Source organism: Rhincodon typus, chromosome 2 (assembly GCF_021869965.1).
Source record: "Rhincodon typus isolate 14 chromosome 2, sRhiTyp1.1, whole genome shotgun sequence".
Lineage (NCBI taxonomy): Eukaryota > Metazoa > Chordata > Chondrichthyes > Orectolobiformes > Rhincodontidae > Rhincodon > Rhincodon typus.
Genome location: NC_063333.1, coordinates 52,400,961 through 52,420,715, shown reverse-complemented (window position 1 = coordinate 52,420,715; position 19,755 = coordinate 52,400,961). Strand labels below are relative to the sequence as shown.

At 38.4% G+C, this 19,755-nt stretch overlaps 1 protein-coding gene across 1 annotated transcript in view; it reads left to right on the top strand.

The window, feature by feature from the left end:
* The window catches only part of LOC125485403 (DNA-binding protein SATB1-like), a 30,347-nt gene extending 20,099 nt beyond the window's left edge, over positions 1–10,248 (top strand). The window contains exons 4-6 of the mRNA XM_048608037.1: positions 3,163–3,372; positions 7,135–7,290; positions 10,096–10,248. Of these exons, the coding sequence (XP_048463994.1) occupies positions 3,163–3,372; positions 7,135–7,290; positions 10,096–10,143 (414 nt within the window). The 3' untranslated portion in view covers positions 10,144–10,248. The remainder of the gene's footprint in view (positions 1–3,162; positions 3,373–7,134; positions 7,291–10,095) is intronic.
* The last annotated feature ends 9,507 nt before the right edge of the window (positions 10,249–19,755 follow it).

Genomic DNA, 19,755 nt, shown 5'->3' with positions numbered 1-19,755 from the left:
GGTGCTTTGAATGGCCTTGATTTTGCTAAAGGTAAATGTGGGAGATAGCCAAGAGTGCCTTGTTGTGATCGGGTAACAAAGGCATTGGTGGGAGTTTTAGCAAAACCTGAAACACGGGCAAAGTTGGGTATTGTTACAGATGTGGAAATAGGCAGATGGTGCGAATATGTGGTCTAATTCTCATCTGGGGCCAAATGTTGTTGATTTGATTTGATTTAATTTATTATTGTCTCATATACGGAGATACCATGAAAAGTTTTGTGTGTTGCGTGCAGTACAGGCAGATCATATCATACAAAATGTACTGGGGTAATGGAACAGAATAAAGAATACAATGTTATAGCTGCAGAAAAGGTGCACAAAGAGTGAGATCAACGTCAAATTTAAAATTTGAGAGGTCCATTCAGGAATCTAATAACAGCAGGGAAGAAGCTGTTCTTGAATCTAACACCAAGATTGTGAACAAACTGGCTTAATCTTAGACTGTTGCCAGGAAGAAAACTGTAGTCAGAAGCTGGGAACAAAGTTTGAATCAGGGTTCAAAAACAATGGCTTCAGTGTTTCTTGTCTTTAATTGGAAGAAATTTCTGTGTGTCCAGCAGTGGATGTCAGATAAATTGTCTAATAATTTAGCAACAGTGGAGATGTTGAGAGAGGTATGATGAGAGCAACTGACTGGATATCAGTAGCCTACATGTGAAAACTAACACATGTCTGTGGAAGATGTTACCAAGATGCAGCATGTGGATCAAAAAACTGGATGGAGTCAAGGATTGACCTTTGGGGACTCCAGAGATTTCTGTGCTGATGCAGGAAGTGAAAGACACTAGAAGTGATTCTTTGGTTAAGATTAGAGAGATAGGAATGAAAACATATGAGTGCAGCCCAGGACCATGTGGGAGAGGCATTGGAAGAGAGTGGCATGCTCAGCCAAAGACACTCACTGGTCTTCAATGTGCTTTTTCTATCTGTTCTTTACTCCTCGGATTACGTAAAAAGCATAGAATTCTTCTGCGGGTTTATGATGCAGTGGTAGTGTCCCCACCTCTGGGCCAGGAGGCCTGGGTTCGAATCCCAACTGTTCCACAGGTGGATAATAACATCTCTGAACAGGTTGTTTAGAAAATGTTGATAACTCTATCAATTCCTCTTTGTGTTTGCTTACCTCCTTCCTTCAGTCTATTCTTTATTTTCTCATTGAGATTATCCATTCTTTCTTTTATGCCATTGCTCCAATTCGTTATTCTGCTCTTCCCATCATTTCATACTTACCTGGTCAGTCTCCCTTCTTAGAAGATGCTGTAAAGAAATCAGACCTAGTGTGACCATGTCAAAGAATGCAGTCTCCAAATATGAAGAATGAAAAGAGATCTTAAGGAAGGAAGGATCAAATAGTGAATTAGAGTGTCTTATACAAGTTTGAAATGTGGACATTGAGAAAAGTGGAGAGAAAGTCGAGAGAGTTGCAAAATGTTATTCTGGAACAGAATGTAGAGAATTTGTTGAAGAAAACACAACAGCCTTGGAAGAGTTCTCTGAATGGTAAAGGAGAAAAGTTTGTAAGTGAATAACCTCATAAAAAGACAAGTTAGATTAATCATTTTCTAAGGCATGTGATACTGAAGGAGGTAATTATCTATTTGTATGTTTGTATGTAATTGAAGGAAGGCTAGAAAGATGTAGACCAAGAGGAAGAAAGAGAATGATGATGTTAGACCACTTGAAATTGAAAATGAGTAACTTCTATGAGTCACTGAAAAGGAAAATGCAAGTCCACAGCAATTGGAGTAGTGAGTAGTGGCCCTGTCCCTAGGCAGGAGAATAGGTAATGTGCAGCTATTTTGATACACAATGGAGTACAACTTATCCGATATTTGAATTTGTGAAGAATTTTTTTCAATTTAAATTTGATTGCACTGTGTGTACTGTCTTTACTTCAATTGTAAATCAGTCAGAATGCACAAAGAAATCACTACTGATACATTTTTAAATTATTACAATTGACAAGGCAACAAATGGGCATGAATTGTATTTTTAATAACTTGGGGTTACTACTCTAAATTCTGTGCTTCACCCTTCTGTTATTGTAAATCTGATTATGGTCATATGTACAGCTGCAGCCATCCATAAAGTGGTTAAAAGCACAGTGACTGATCCAAAGTGAACATTAAAGGTAGTCAGCCATTTTATGCACAGTCAGGTCTGTAGGGAGCAAATCTTATTTTTTGCAGAATCAGTACTCTATGGTTTATTTGGCATCTGCTTAGGAGTCATTGAAGTGTATTCTAACATTAGCTTGGCATCACTTTGCAACAATATGTTACCTGTGCATGAGTAAAGTTGATGTGTTTATAGAAGTATAAATGATACAAATATTCTCTGAGAAAGAAAGATCTAAAAATATTTATTTCAGTGTTAAAATCAATCAGAACAACTGATTTGTGTAACATCAAAAGCTGATGTTTACAAACATTTATATATATTAACCCAGTATAAGTTGTATTCATTTTCGTGTGTGGGTATTTTTACAGCTAGCACAACATCTGTTAACAGATGGCAACGAAATGCACATTAACATTTACATAGTGAATGCTCCATAGTCATAAGGTCTGTGCAATTTTGTCTTCTTTTGACTTTATTTTTGCTTTTTCCCAACATTTTTTGTTTGGATATATTTCAATTTTAAAATGCTTTCTGGAGGTAGCTTTACTGTTTCAAAATTGTTAATAAGAATTTTTTTAGACAAAAATGTGCTGAGAGTTCAACAACTGTATGCTTATTGTGACTGTAACATTCCTGTGATTGTATAGACTACAAAATTGTTCACCCACTATTTCTGCAATATCATTCCTACTTAACTGTCCACAATTGTGCAATTGTAAATTTTGTCTCTATATGCCTCATTAAAGATCTACATAGTGTTCTTCGATATTCTGGTTTATGTCATGAATGTCAGTATACTGCTAGAGAGGACAGTTATAACATTCGACTTACAATTGTGGCTTTTTTTCAAGAATCTAATTGAGCATTAATGTATTCTTATTACCATTGAACGTTCTTGCTGAAACTCCAGCACACCAGTGAGAGAATAATTAGCAGTTCCTGGTCAAGTTCAGTTCACAAAAATAGTACTATGTTGTTTCTGCTTATTCTTTTACACAGGGTCTATTGTCTGAAATTCTCAGAAAAGAAGAGGACCCAAAGACTGCCTCACAATCTTTGCTAGTCAACTTGAGGGCAATGCAGAATTTTCTAAACCTGCCAGAAGCAGAAAGGGACCGTATTTACCAGGATGAAAGGGAGAGAAGTCTCAATGCAGCCTCAGGGATTGGAACTACACCTTTGATAAGTTCTCCTAACCGTACCCAACAGGTAATCATCAAACAAAAAATCCAATTTTGTGTATTTTTTTAGCTGGTCTTGAAATTCTACTCTGATCTTTTTCTTCAAGAGCAGCCTTTCTATTGAACAGTGTTATGAAAATAATATTATGGCTCAGTGTATTGCCCGGATTATTCAATTTTATAATCTCTGAAGAATAGAATACTTAATAATAATTATTTATGTCGATGTGGAATACTGCTCGATTTGATGAATTTGAAAGAAAAATGCTCAAAAGACTAAAACATCCCACTTTTTGTAAAAGGAAATTGCCAATGCGTTTTGTGATCCTTTTCTCCCCGTGGCCTTGTTTGACCAGAAAATGAATTTGTAAATTAGGCGTGGAGGTCAGTGTGCCTCATATGCAGTGCTTTCAATTTTTCAGCGATTCATTTCAGTGCCTGAATAATCAGGAATGGTATAGATCAGGTGTGCTCATCTCCTTCTTGATACTTTAGTCCGTGCTCTGTGCGGAAGGCTCTGTATGGTGGTGGAGACACAAAAGGTTTACGCTGTAGTGCGTTTTGGTGAATGAGCAAATTGAAAAATGATCACTTTGGAGCCATAATTTCAAAAAAATCCTTTCATTTCTGAATCAGACATTCATGGAACAAAGGTTTCCTTTATCTGCTGGCCACAAGCTCCTTCAGTAAAATTAACTTGAATAGTCTCAGCCCAGTTAATAGTAAACGTAGATCTGTAGCACATAACTACCCACAAGCTGTAGTACAGTTGACACCAAGACTTTAAATCAAAGTGGCAATGTGTTTAGAAACACAATGTAATTCCCCTATAAAATTGAAGAAAATAGAATTTCATGTTAACAGACTCAGTGTTTGTCTGCTGATATTTTCATAGTGTAATTTCAAGCCCTGAATAAAACTAATCTATTCAGAGTTGAAATGGGACAAAATCACAGTGCTGTGTCTAGGATTCTGAGATTGGGTGTAAGACAGTTGTGGAGACAGAAAAAAAAAGTATTTTTAATCTGCACCTGATCATGCTACACCTCTTTTTTTGAGTTCTGGGTGCCTAAAAGAGTGAAGGTGCTCCACTTCGCAACGCTAACACTCATTACGATCAGCACAGAATGGTACTTAAATAATTGAAACTTTAAAAGGTGTTTTTTATAATGTTGGCATGCCATTTGTAATGTTTACAGTCACTGTAAATTTTCACTCTATAATATCTGTGATGAAAACAATTCTAGATTGTTAATAATATTCACATTATCATTTATGTTTAAGCAACCATTTGTTATAAATGAAATTATTTTTGGCATCTGTGCTATAGGGATCTATTTTTGTAACTTGGATGGAGGGACAGCTGCATTGTAGATGACATTTGATAAACTGCCACATAAAAAGGTTGCTGCACAAGATAAGAGCTCATGGTGTTGAGGGTGATATTTTATTATGGATAGAGGATTGGTTAACTAATAGGAAACAGAGAGTTGGGATAAATGGATTGCTTTCAGGTTGGCAAACTCTAATTAATGGCATGCCACAAGGATCGGCTTCAACTAGTTAGGAAATGTATTACTGATTGCATGAAGGAATAGACTCTTGTAGCCAAATTTGCTGATGATGCAAAGACAGAAAAGCAAGTTGTGGGGAGGACACAAAGAGATATAGATAGGTAAGTGAGCAGATAGATAGTGGCAGATTGAGTGTAATGTGGAAAAATGTGACATTTTCTACTTTGACAGGAATAGAAAAACAAAATGATATTTAAATGAGAAGAGCTGCAGAATTCTGAAATACAGGGGATTCTTGGTGTCTCTGTACATGAATCAGAAATGTTAACATGCATGTAAAGCAAGTAATTATAAAGTCAAATGGAATATTGGCTTTTTATTACAAGGGAATGAAGGATAAATCTAGGTACGCCTTGCTACAGCTCTAAATAGCATTGGTGAGATCATACCTTGAGTGCTCTGTACAGTTTTAGGCTCCTTACTTCAAAAGGGATATACTTATTAGTATATCTTATCTGGATTATTGGATGCAGTTCTGGAATCTACATTATAGGAGGGATGTGTTAGCACTGGAGATGATGCAGAGGAGATTTACTAGGATGTTACCTGGGCTGGACAGTTTCGTTTATGAAGAGAAATTGGACAAATTGGTGTTGATTTTCTCAGAACAGAGTACATTATGAGAGGCATTGGTAGAGAAGACAGGAAGAAACATTGCCCCTTGATGAAGGGATCAGTGATGGGGGCAAATATTTAAGGCAAGGAGCAGAAGTTTTAGAGGGGATATGAGGAGAAACATTTTTATCCAGAGCGTGGTGAGAATCTGGAACTCACTGCCAGTAAGGATAGTAAGACGCAGGAACCCTCGCAAGATTTAAGAGTTATTTAGATGTACACTTGAAATGCTAAGGCATACAAGGCTATGGGCCAAGTTCTGGAAAATCAGGTTGAAATACATGGTTGTTTTTTACTGTCGCTAATGCAGTGAGCCAAAGGGCTTTATTCCGTGCTGTAGCTCACTATGACTCTATTGATACATTGGTAGCAATTTAGATAAAATTTGAGAGACTGATTTCTGGAAGGAAGAGGTTGTTTTACGAGAAAGGATTGAGCGGGTTGAACCAGTACTTATTGAAGTTTAGATGACTGAGAGGTGATGGAAGTGCTGGAGTTGATCTCATTCCCGTTCATTAAACATCAAAAAATAAACCTGGGTTCCTGTTCCTGAATACTCTGCATTGGTCCCTATTCAAGATACAGGGATATGAATGGGACAGGATCTACCTGGTCAAGTTACCTGCTAACTCCCACTTTCAAGACTAAGAAATAAATGTGGCCATACACAAGTTTTCAGAGAATGGCAGCATGCAGAAAGTCCTGGCCTGGGCTCATCATGTTCAGAGGAAGTAAAAGGGCAACAAAATTGCCAATGTGGCAATAAGTAAGAGTATTGGTAATTGTTAAGTAACATCTTGGGCACATTTATTTCACTGATACTTATAGTGCGCACCAGACTGTGATTATTTCTTCAGGTGCCTAAAGATTTGTTTAATGGAAGAGGAAGGGGAAGATTTTTGATATTCTTATAAAATGTTCTTGATTCTTGCATCAGTGTTCTGGAGCCTTCTTATTTTAATTTTAAAAAATCTTATTTTTTTTTTATAATGTTACCTGCTGCGTTGTTTTCTGTAGTACCTCATCTTAAATGTTATAAAGAAGATTTTGATCCTTTACTTTATCTTAATCTTGTAATTATTAATTAGAAGCAATGCCCTGCCCTAGTTTTAGCTTTCAGAGCATTACCTGATAATTTCAGTGGCAGCAGTGTCAATGCTTAAGCAGCAAAACACCATGAGAACTTCAGTAAATAAATGCATTTCAATTTGGCAACATATGAGTGCAAAGTATCCTTTAATTCTGTGAGGGTAAACAAGTTTCACAGCACAGTATACCAATAATTAATTGGTAATCAGCAAATTACAGAAAGCATTGTAGACACTTGCAAATCATATTTTGGGAAGTGATGTCTCATTCTGAATGTACTTAAACGTATTTAGGAATTGTCCTCTCCCACAGACTTTGGGAAGAAAAGTGCTGGTAGTGCTAAGTTCCAGATAACCACCATAATTCACTCAAGCTTGTACTTTTTGTAAGTTATGTGTATTTTATATTAATGGAAGAATCCCATTAACGCATTATCAGCAGGGAGATATTCCCTTTGTGTTTATACTTCTTTCTTATAGTATATTATTAACTGAGATTAAACCTTTATCTAGGTCAAAACGTCCTCCATTACAACTGAATGGAATGGTAAATCGGAAGGCTGTGCACTTAATATTAATGCTTCCATTTACGATGAGATTCAGCAGGAAATGAAGAGGGCCAAAGTGTCCCAAGCATTATTTGCTAAGGTTGCAGCAACAAAGAGCCAGGTAAGAAAAAGGTGCAGTCTGCTTGTACTACAAAGATGATCTCTGATATGCTCATACTAATTGACCATCGTTCAGAACCTTCGCTGTTTAGTCACTTATATTGTAAAAAGTCTTCATGGCTCATAATACTCAATATAGATGATAAGGAAAGCAATTGTGAACCAAATATTTTTGCCTCATTTGTCAGTACCAGTTATCCATCGAAAGCAACTTTAATGTAGTTTTATGTTTTATCATATTACATTTATTTTTACTGTTTTGATTATAGAAATGACCATTTGCAATGTAATCATAAACAGTTTTAATAGTTTTGTATGACATTCTACTTACTGCTGTTTTAATAGAGGAGAACTAGAGATTGTATTTGCATAGAGAAGGTGGATTAGTATGGCTCAGAGACTTTGTCATGATTTGCTTTAAGTGGATTTTTAATTGTTAATATCAGTGAGAAAAATGGGATTGTTCTCGTGCTTCTCTTTAATCGGAATACTTCCACCTGACCAGCAATCTAGGTAGGCATCAAAACTTACTGAAGGTATCCAGTTTCTTTAAAGGAAATAACTCATACGAGTCAGAGCTGAAAGTTTCTGGTAGAGTGTCAAGAGTTCAAGATTAATTGAAGTAGCCCTTGCATCTTGGTTCTCTGTTTTATGTTCAATGTGTGAATCTTCAATGCAGTAAAGTGTTAGTTTGGCTCAGTTGGTGGCACTCTCATCTCTGAGTTAGGACTTGAGAATGTATTTTAAACTGGCACTTTAACATAATTTTAAGGGATTGTTGCATCACTGGGCTGCTGTCCTTTAGATGACATGTTTGTTCTAGAGGCCTTCTGGCTGGATGCAAATGTTGGAAGAAAAGCGCAAAGTTGTCCTGGATATCTTTCTTTCTTTCTTTAGATGACCCTACTAAAAACAGATTAATCAGTCAGTCATCTGTTTTTACGATATGCTGAAACTGATTGACCATCATGCAGAACATGCACTGTGTTGTCACTTTTATATTATGAAAAGAAATGTTGTTTCATAGCAGAAAATGCTTGATTTGGATGATATGAAGAATAGTTGTGAACCAAGTAGTTTTGCTACATATGTGGGTGCCAGTTGCTCATCAAAAGTAAACTTAATGTAGATTTCCATTTATATTTTAAAAGGTTACTTTTCTTTTTATCATTTGATTATAGAAATGACCATTTTCAATGTTACAGCATTCAGATTTTAATAGCTTTGTATGACAATCTTCTGCGTGCTAGTTTATGGGGGTGAATGTATCTGTTTGAATGATTGCAGTGTCTTTCAAATCCGCTGTTGGTATTTCCTGCATCACAAGAGTGATGATGATTAAAAGTAATTAAAAGTAATTAAAAGTAACTTATGTGGATGTAAAGTGATTTGGGGCATCTTAAGGACCCGATAAGGTGTTATGTAAATGCAAATTTAATTTAGTTTTCATGATCAATAAGAAACATAATAACAGTCATATTATGTTGATGTTGTTGTTCCAAGTTTTCCTTAATATTTTCAGCATATTATTGTTTGTTTCCAAAACATAGCTGAAAGCACACAATATTTGCTCCTTCTTCATTTATTGACCTTACATTTATTTATACTGCAGTATGTACGACATTACAATCACTAAGCAGCAATAATTACTAATTGAAGCTAATGAACATATTGGAAAAAAAAGTTTTTAAGGTTATAGGGAAGAGTATTATCAACAGTTCCAGCCAAAATGGCAGAAACATTTGCAGATTGGGAAAGTGAATGCTGAGTAGGTTTAGTCAAGGCTCTTGCCGAGAGTCGCAGCATTAGATCCTACCTCCAGGGTCCCCAAACAGATAGGGGGTGTGGGATAACATGTTTATTCTGTGAACAAATGGATTTCCCAGCATGGGTTACAAATGCTGACCAGCTCTTGGATGTTTGAGACTGAAGCATCTTTAGAATTGCACTGACCACCTGAGCATGCTGTCTTCTGCATCTGACACTCTTCCCCAGTAGTCTTGTTTTGAAATCTGAGGGGCTGCAGGAACATGACCTTTCCAAAGGACAGGGAGAAGAGGCCAGCCTCAGCCTGTCAAAACAAGCAGGCATTGTGGAAGGTGAATGTCACCAGCAAATATGTGGCCCCTCTAACCTGGCAACAGTGTGCCACCAGGACTCAGGAGCTCAGGGCAGAATGACAGGTAACTTCCAAGATACATTTAGAACCCTGCAGTTTGATGTTGCCAGCATTCCTCAGGACAATGAAGCACACATAACATTACCTCTCTATACAGACAACTTGTCACATCCCCATCTGAGCAGTAAACAATTTCACTATATATTGCCCTATTACCTTCTCGTACCCATTCCTCACAGTCACTCTCTACAAATGACGTCCTTGCCTCTTCCAAGCTAACACCCTTCCAACTGTCATCTTTAACAAAAGACCAAACTTGGTGAGAGGCAGAAGTTGTGTTTTTTTGGGGGAGGGTATAGAGGGGCAGTTCTGTCATGACAATCACATCAATTAGTCACTGCCAATGCAAACCTTCTGCACCATAGAGAAGAAGGTCTTGCCCCAGGAGACTGCAGATGTTTGCAATAATCTGTCTTGAGAGACTGAAGCACCGTGATCATTCATGTTGAGGAAACTGATTCTCTGTCTATTCATACTGTGTTGAGAGGTCTCATCTCTCCCCAGATGAAGCTTGATGCCCATGACCTTTGCCGTGTCTAATGTGATGTGGCTGAGGAGCAAGCAACTTCAGGTGTTGACCCTGCTCATGCTGTTGACAGTAACTTTGCTCCTTTTGCACCCCATCAGAGATGCCAGGGATACAACAGATATGCAGCAGTCCTTGAAGAAGACTGACAGCTGGGCACTGCAACCAAAGGTTAATGAAGTTCTAGAAAAGGAAATTTCCTTCTAAGAAGTTGGCAATCCCAGATGATAGTATTGTCTGAGAGAATATGGCCGTCACAGGAACTGTTCATTGTAAATGATCTGTTTGTCACTTTGTCAGAAGGAGTTTTTCCCTTTGTGCAGTCGCCTTGGCCACCCTGATAAGTTTCTGACAAACCAGGACACCAGCAACTTGTTCATAAAATCCTCAAAACTAAAAGTTAAAATTATTCTTATTTTTTTTTAAGCAACTTAACTATTTACCTGAGAGATCCAACTGAGTTCTTTCCTTGCTTCAGGCAGATGAAGTTGGGTTCCTGATAATTTCAGGGAATTTAACTTCCCACTGTTGCCTGAACCCATACATACTTGACTGTAAAAAACAAAATTCTCCGGTGTTTGGGGATTGAATTTTTTTTTATGGTGACCATTTACAGCTGCAAAAAAGTGGAACTAACAATGCCAGCTGGTAGAGTATTCCTTCAGTTCAAGTCCAGGTCAGACAATAACCATAAGAGTCATTCAGGTTATAGCATGAGCTTATTTTCATCTCAGAGTGTACCGACAGTAAGGTAAACAGAAAAAATACAAAGGAATAAGTCAAAACAATGATCATCATAAAATATATATTTTCTTAGTTACTTAAGAATTATTTATAACTAAGCTGTAATGTTGTTCACCTGTGTCCAATAATACAAACTGAACTGAATATGAAAATTGTCCATGGTGTCACTATTACTACTCAACACAAATAACAGTATGCATTACACAAGTTAGGCCTCAGTAACTCTTGAATTAAAAGAGAGTTTTGGAAGATGCCTCCAAGTGACACTATTTACCCTCTTCAAGAAAACTAACTTGAATAGCATTTTGATCGAATCTGTGGAAGGGATGCATAATACTAAGGCTTGAAATCCTATATGAACTGCTAGTACATGTCATAATGACAATTTACGGTATATTGACGGCACTATTTATCACCAGTGAATGTAAACACAATTTCAGCACTCAAAGGACATATAGCACATAATCAGTGATAAGGCAGAATACACGACTGTGAAATCAAATTATCATTTTTCTTTATGCTAAGAATTAGGATACTGCTTTGTATAGATCTTGACAACATCAGGCTTTACTTCTGTTCATACAGCAACACAGATATATTTCTTTGGAGATGTGACTGTTCAGAAAGGGAGACATTGTATAATATTACATTAAAATATTTCATGAGGAAGGGGAGTATGTGTGTCACTTGCTGAATGAATATACAGTCTGCAACAAAACAGAGTGAGAACTCCTGTATCAAAGGGAGGTTTCTACATGTTGAAGATTTATGTGTGGCTAACTTCCTTCCATTAGAGTACTGTGGTAAAGTCTTATCGCCTGTCTTTTGTCCACTTTAATGGAACATGTCTCTCAAATGTCTGCCATGGAACACATGATAAATTCGGTGCCACCTGTTAGATCTTGCCTTGAATTGCACAGTAAGTACAGTGGAAACCTTTCCATTATGTGGACATGATGTAAACGTACATCTTTTAAAGGACAACAGATCATTAAGGATTTCCAAGTTCACCGACAAGTCAAAATAATCTGCTGCAGAGATCCAGTTCTTCATCAGACTTGGCTTTTGGCAAAAGCCTGAGGCAAAAAAGAAAGCATAAATTATTAATGCACACAGGAACTTCCAAGTTCAAACAGAAATCTCGATACGGTGACTCCCATTACAGGCAAACTCCTGGTCCCGATGAAAATTTAGCATCCACGTTTACCATCCACTTTCATCAATGAAAACTTGGGAGAAATCTTCCAACAGTAGCTGTTTTCTCTGAAAAATCATTTAAAAGTGGCAAAACAATGTTTTGCTTTTGGCACTGAAGGTTAAGGGGAGAATTGGGGATTTATAACATGATTAATAAATTCAAGATTGTGTGCATTTTAAGATTGGAAGATATATTTCGCAGTGAGAAGCTAATTCATTGTATTTTATGGAATGCTTATAACAAAGTACTGTGGTTTCAGAGTTGTAGAATCAGAAAAAAAAGTGCTTTACACAACGTTAGAAGTAGTTAACATATTTATGGTGATAACTCAACAGGGAGAGAGATGAATATTGTTTGCAGTAACAATGTGAAACTATGGTAATAAACTGAGCATTGTCTCGTCGCTGGTTTAGAATGGAATTGTACTTATTCATAAAATATGAAAATCAAGTATGGTAAAAGGATATGTTTAAAGGTATATTCATTATAAAACATGGAAATTTCATGAGTATAGAATCTCAATATTTTCTCTGTTTTAGTGACTAACAGTTTTTTTAATGGATGTTGATGGTAAAATCCTAATATGGTGAAACATGCTTGAATTAATGAATATTGTCTTCTCATTTTGAATTGAATTGTTGATTCCTTTGAAATTTGGTATTCTTGTGATTCTGTCCTGATCAGCACAAGCTGATAAACTTCAGTAGGATGTCTTTTTTTGCAAAACTCAAGTTCTGTGCTACCAAACAACTATTTGCATTTGTTTTTATTCAAAGTACTTCAGATTGCGGGGATCTGAAGTAAAAACAAAGTGCTGGTGAAACTCAGCAGATTGGGCAGCATCTGTGGACAGAGATAGATAAAGAAGCTAAAGAAGAAGAGGCTAAAGAAGAAGAGAAATTATTGGACTTGAAATGATAACCCTGATTTTCTCTCCAGGTAGTGCCAGACCGGCTGAGTTTCCTAAGCATTTTTTCTGCAGCACATTTTACATATCTCTTTCTGCGCTTATGCTTTCTTGTGACAGGGTTGGACAGGAAGGGGAGTCTCAATTTCTTGCAATGTGCAGTGAAACCTAACAATTTTTCCAACGTGTTTCGGAACATATTGAAACATCAACCTTTTCTCTCCACCGGGAATCATTTAAGCAGCTTAAAGAGCCTAAAATGTTGTTCAATTACAACTTGCTGCCCTGTGGCCTCATTGTAATGCGTCACGAGTGCAATATGCAGCTTTTTACTCAAGGAACAAGATTGCCCAGGAGTACTAGCTATTTTCAAGGCACCATTCTTCTAATCTACCTCACTACTGAAAGAAAAGATTGGCAGTCAAATTGTTGCAAGCTTAGCTGCTAGCTGTCAGTCATCAATAACTGGTGCATTCTCCATGGCAACACCTCTACCAAACAGAATCCACTTGTCAATCAACTTGCACTTCCCTTTCAGATAGTAGAATTGTTGTTAATTGTGAGATGTTCTATTGAGTACAAGACAAAAAGCTTCACCAAAGAATGTTTTTCTTCTCTGCAATACTCATTCTGTGCCACCAAATGACTATTTGTGTGACTGAGTGTTGATACCAATTAAGGGGAAGCAATGGCCCAGTGGTATTATCACTAGATTATTAATCCAAAAACTCGGCTAATGTTCTGGGGACCAGGGTTCAAATCCCATCACTGCAGCTCATGGAATTTCAACTCATTACAAAAAAATCTGCAATTAAGAATCAACTGATGACCACAAAACCTTTGCCGATTGTCATGAAAAACCCATCTGGCTCACTGATGTCCTTTAGGGAAGGAAATCTGCCACCCCCTCACCTGGACTAACCTACATGGGACTCCTGATCCACAGCAATGTGGTTGACTCTGAACTGCCCTCGGAAATAGCTAAGCAAGCAACTCAATTGTACCAATTGCTTTGAAGTCTCAACAAAGAAATGAAAATGAATAGACTACCTGGCATCAACCTAGGCACTGGACATGACAACTGTAGAAACAGCCCTGTTGGCCCTGTCAAGTCCTTCTTACTAACATCTGGGGCCTCAAAATTGGGAGAGCTGTCTCAAAGACTAGTCAAGCAATAGCCTGACAGTCATACGCACAGAATCGCACCTTATAGACAATATCCCAGACATCACTATCACCATCCCTGGATATGTCCTGTCCCACTGGCAGAACAGGCCTAGCAGAGGGGGCGGCACAGTAGGATACAGTCGGGTGGGAGTTGCCCTCGGAGTCCTCAATATTGACTCCAGACACCATGAATTCTCATGGCTACAGGTTAAACATGGGCAAGGAAACTCCTGCTGATTACCATGTACTGTCCTGCCTCAGCGTATGAATCAGTACTCCTCCATGTTGAATAACACTTGGAAGAAGCATGAATGTGGCCAGGAGACAAGATGTATTGTGAGTGGGGATTGCAATGATCACCACACAGAGTGGCTCGGCAGCACTACTACTAATCAAGTTGGTCGGGTCCTAAAGGATATAGTAGCTAGAGTGGGTCTGCAACAGGTGGTGAGGGAAAATTTACTTGACCACATCCTTACCAATCTGCTAGCTGCAAACGCATCTGTCCGTGACAGTATAGGTAAAAGTGACCACCACACCGTCCTTTTAGAGATGACATTCACATTGAGAATACCCTCCATATGTTGTCCGTGCTATCACCGTGCTAAGTGGCACAGACTTCAAACAGATCTGGCAACTCAAGACTGGGCAACAGTGAGGCGCTTGGGCTGTCAACAGCAGCAGAATTGTACTCCAGCACAATTTGCAATCTCACATCCCAGCATATTCCCCACTCAACCATTACCATCAAGCCAGGGGATCAACCCTGGTTCAGTGGAGAGTGCAGGAGGACATGCCAGGAGCAGCACCAGGCATACCTAAAAATGAAGTGTCAAGCTGGTGAAGCTACCAAACGACCTGACCTCATCACAGCCTTGGTTCAAACATGGACAAAAGAGCTGAATTCCAGAGTTGAGGTGAGACTGACAGGCCTTGACATCACATTTGACTGAGTGTGGCATTAAGGAGCCCTAGCAAAATTGGAATGAAAGAGAATCAGGAGGCAAAGTCTGGGCTGTTTGGAATCATATCTGGCACGTAAGAAGATAGTTGTAATTGTTGGAGGTCAGTCGTCTCAGCTCCAGGACATCTCTGCAGGAGTTCCTAAGAGTTGTGTCCTAGGCCCAACCATCTTCAGCTGCTTCATCAATAACCTTCTCTCCATCATAAGGTCAGAAGTGGGGATGTTTGCTGATGATTGCACAATGTTCAGCACCATTCTTGACTCCTGACATACTTAAGCATTCCATGTTCAAATGCAACTAAATCTGGACAATATCCAGGGTTGGGCTGACAAGTGGCAAGGAACACTTGTGCCCACAAATACCAGGCTTTAAGAGACAATAAGAAACAGTCTGACCACTGCCCTTTGACATTCAATGGTGTTATCATCACTAACTCGCCCACTGTCAACACCCAGGGTTACTATTGACCAGAAACACAAAAGGAATTACCACATAAATACTGTGGCTATAACATCAGTTAAGAGGCTTTGAACACTGTGGTGAATAACAGACCTCCTGACTTTTCAAAGTCTGTCTACCATCTACAAGGCACAAGTTAGGCGTGTGATGGAATACTCCCCACTTGCCTGGATAGGTGCAGCTGCAACAACATTCCAGAAGCTTGACACCATCTAGGACACAGCAACCCACTTGATTAGCACCATATCCTCAAACATCCGCTCTCTCTACCACTGATGCTTAGTAACAGCAGTATGTACTATCTACAAGAAACACCACAGAAATTTGCTGAAAATTCTTATTCAGCACCTTCCAAACCCATGGCCACTTCAAACTAGAAGGACAAGGGCAGCAGATACATGGGAGTGCCACCACCTCCTGGCCATTTGCCACTCTGACTTAAAAATTCATCACCATTCCTTCAGTGTCGCGGGGTCAAAATCCTGGAATTCCCTCCCTAATGGCATTGTGGGGTCAACCCACAGCAGGTGGACTGCAGTGGTTCAAGAAGGCAGGTAGGGATGGGCAATAAATGCTGCTGGCCAGTGACGCCCATGTCCTGCAAATGAATAAAAAAAAGTCCACATGGAAAGAATTCAGGGCAGATCAGCTAGATTGTAAGTAGTATCTTAAAGGAAGAAGAATACAAAGAGTGGTAGAAAAATAAAGAGAGTGAATTTGAAAGCTTAGAGCTTTGTCAGCTGAAGACATGGCTGCCATTGGTGGAGTGATTTAAATCAAGGATACTGAAGTCGAGAATCATAGGTAATTCAGAAAGTTGTGGAGCTGGAAGAGATTATTGAGATAATGAGGTGTAAGACCATGAAGAAGCTTGGGAAAAGATATAAGTTTTAAAATTGAGGCATTGCTTGACAGTGTGTCTGTATAGGCCAGCAAGCACAGAGGTGATGGCTACTGGGTTTTGGATGATGTCACATTTACTGAGGGTAGAACATGTAATCTTGGCATGGAATGATGGAGTAGTCAATCGAGAATAAGTCAGTCACTTCCTCAGCTCTGAGAAATGCACAAATGCTAAACTCTTGCTGCTGTTCCATGGCAAAACTTATTTAGGTACAAGCTGCTCAAACATTTTTTTTGTCATTCCCCTCTGCAAAAGTGGACAGCCCACACACTGATATCAACTATTGGTAAATGGAACGTGGAAAAAAAAATAAGAATTACTGTCCTCAGATGGTGTGACAGTAACTATTACGATAATGGAACATGGAGGCCATCTAGTAACACTTGTCAGTGGTCAGTCATGTTGGCTCTGCTTTGCTGGGATTTTTCAAAACATGCTTGCTAAGAACTGTTGTGAGAGATCATGGAATGGTATAATTTCAAATTTGAGACTTTGTATTGATGCAGCCTATAGTTGATGGCAGTGTTTTCCATAAGGACTGAGCAGAATAGCTGAACACAGAATGAGAATTTTTTTTTATTCATTTATGGGACATGGGCGTCACTGGCTAGGCAGCATTTATTGCCCATCCCTAATTGCCCAGAGGGCAGTTAAGAGTCAACCTGTGGGTCTAGAGTCACATGTAGGCCGGACCAGGTAAGGGTGGCGAATTTCCTTCCCTAAAGGACATTAGTGAACCAGATGGATTTTTCCTGACAATCTGCAATGGTTTCATGATTATTATTAGACTCTTAATTCCAGATTATTATTGAATTCAAACTCTACTGTCTGCCATGGCAGGATTTGAACCCAGGTGCCCAGAACATTACTTGGATCTCTGGATTAATGGTCTAACAAAAATGCCACTAGGACATTGTCTACCTGTTACTAAGCAGATGTACTGAGTAGAAAATTAAAACCCAAAAGTGCATAAAGGTAAAACAAGATGTTTGAATATCACTGGAGTAAGGAAACATTATGTGGCATGGGCAACAAACAGATATACTTTAATGTAGACTTCACTTACTTCGAGAACCTTGCCAACGTTAACTTTCAGTGAAGGAGATTGGCAAACCAGTTGTGTGAAATTTTCAGTCATGTGGTGTGGAAATACAGATTAGGTTTCTCAAAAGCCATTTAAAAACACTTAACCATCTTAAATGTTATTGCCTATAGAAAATCTGTTGCTATGTGGTCTGACATTTAACTTGTAGGAAAAATTTTATTACAACTCCACAAATTGAATTTTACAATGAAAAACTGAAGTTGCTGAGCAGAAATGTGCAATGTATACAGAGGAAATCTGGATTCTCTAAACTTATAGCTTTTCATAACTCAAATTTCTAATGGCGTGGGTGGCACAGTTTAGCCATTTATAAACCGCACATTACTAACACCCACAGCTTTTATTCCAGGAATAAAACTGATATTGCTCTTTTTACAGGGAGGGAGGGACTTAATAGATATTAGAAACAGAAACATCCAAGTAGGAGGTAAGAAGAAGAATATGACTGCCATTCATATATTAACACCCCGATCTAAAAGTTGGAGGTTTATTTTGTGTATTTGGTGTTGATTAAAAGTAATTAAAACCTGGTAACTGTTTGCCAATAGAGCCCGGTCCTGATCTCCAGAGCAGTAGTGCAGCATGAGTTCTAGTCCCTAGGGAACTTTTCTGTCACAATCGACTGACATAGTCTGGAAAAGTTTAGTCAATTCTCTACTGAGCCACCAGTGAAAGGATTCAGATTAACTTTAACAGTGTATTGCATCAAGTGGGGAAAAGAGCTTGTCATGATGGTCTACCATTTTGTAAACGGACCACCCTGTTTCTGTAACTGAAATCTTGTTCTTTCCTCTGGAGAGATTACTGATTGAACTGTCTCATCCAGACTGAAATGGTGGTTCTGTAGACAGAAAAGAGTGGGGAGCAAGTCTGAGTAATTAATAAAACAAAAAAAAATTGTCTGAAATTGTTTTTGCATTTTGTTTTCAAAATATAAATTTCATTGTGATGTAACAACTGTGCTTCTGGCAAAATAAGTTAGCTTTTTAGGTGGTATTTTGCTGTATAATAAGGTATCTAATCCTTATTACTGGTTTGTTGATGCAAAAACTCCTTTAAATTGACCATTTCAACACATGGTTTCCCCTGAAACTAGCTGTGATAATTAGCGTGGGTCTAATGAGACAGAATGTCACTGATCCTGTGCTGAACTGTTGTGTATCAACGCCACAGACAGGAACTGTCAAGCCTGCCATCTGTGACAAGTCCTGTGCAGGCCTGGCATGTTAAAATTATAGGCTTGAGCATGCTCACTAGAGTGTGATGAACCAATGGCTTATCTTCATCTTTGCAAAAGCTGTGTTGCATATTTTTTTTTCCTCTGGCAGACCACACAGGGGCTTGTTCTGAAGAACATTTTCGCTAATCTGATCAGTCAGCCAAATACTTCGGGAAAACTGCTTTAATGATCCACTAATTACCACAAGTCAATATGAACTATATTATTAGTCTGAGGGAAAATATTCCATTAGGTCTCCCCCTCGGGAGTTCCTCTGCTTTGTGATGTCACAGAGTCATAGCCCCTTCTTGTAATTAATTTTATTTACACACGCAGACTCAGAAGGTCACACCTGCACAACCCAAGTCAACCAGGGAGCTGGTGGCACTCGGGTTTAATCAGATCTGTCATAATTACCATTATGCATGTTTCTGACACATACTGTGAAATATTTCAATTTAACTGCCGCTAACAGAAGAACCAGATGTACTGTGAGTACGGCAGCACTGGAAATGTTATTCCTAAAGATAAGCTTTCCCTTTCCTCTGTAGTTAATATGCCACAGTAGCTGAAATATCCAGTAAATTATGATCTTGAAAGTAGAGTAGGGTTGATAACAGCCGATTAGACAGTTTAACCACAAACAGCTTGTTCATTTTTCAGAAATGCAAACCACATGTTCCAAATAATAGTGTTTCCTGCATTTTTATAACTTTTATTACTTTTGCATTCTAGCTACTGTTTTCCTACCCCTTTCTTCTTTTTTGTGTTATGTTCATCTTTCAAAATTCTTGGATAGAATAAAAGCTGATGACTTTGGTTAACCCTTTCAGTATGTGAACCATACTTTCCCCACCCCTTCTATTGGATGACTTTGGTTACTCATGTCTTTGTTCTCTGCTCTGCTGGCTTATCACTGAAAATTTTACACTAGAATTTCACAAATTTTCACATACATAAACACCATAGTTCTTCTCAAAAATTGCAATGCAACTTGTGAACTGTCAAGGACATTATAAGTGCTTGTCAGAAAATTTGTTTTCTTTTGTTCTCTGACTTTTATTTGTTCTCTGCTTCACAAAATTAGTCAAAT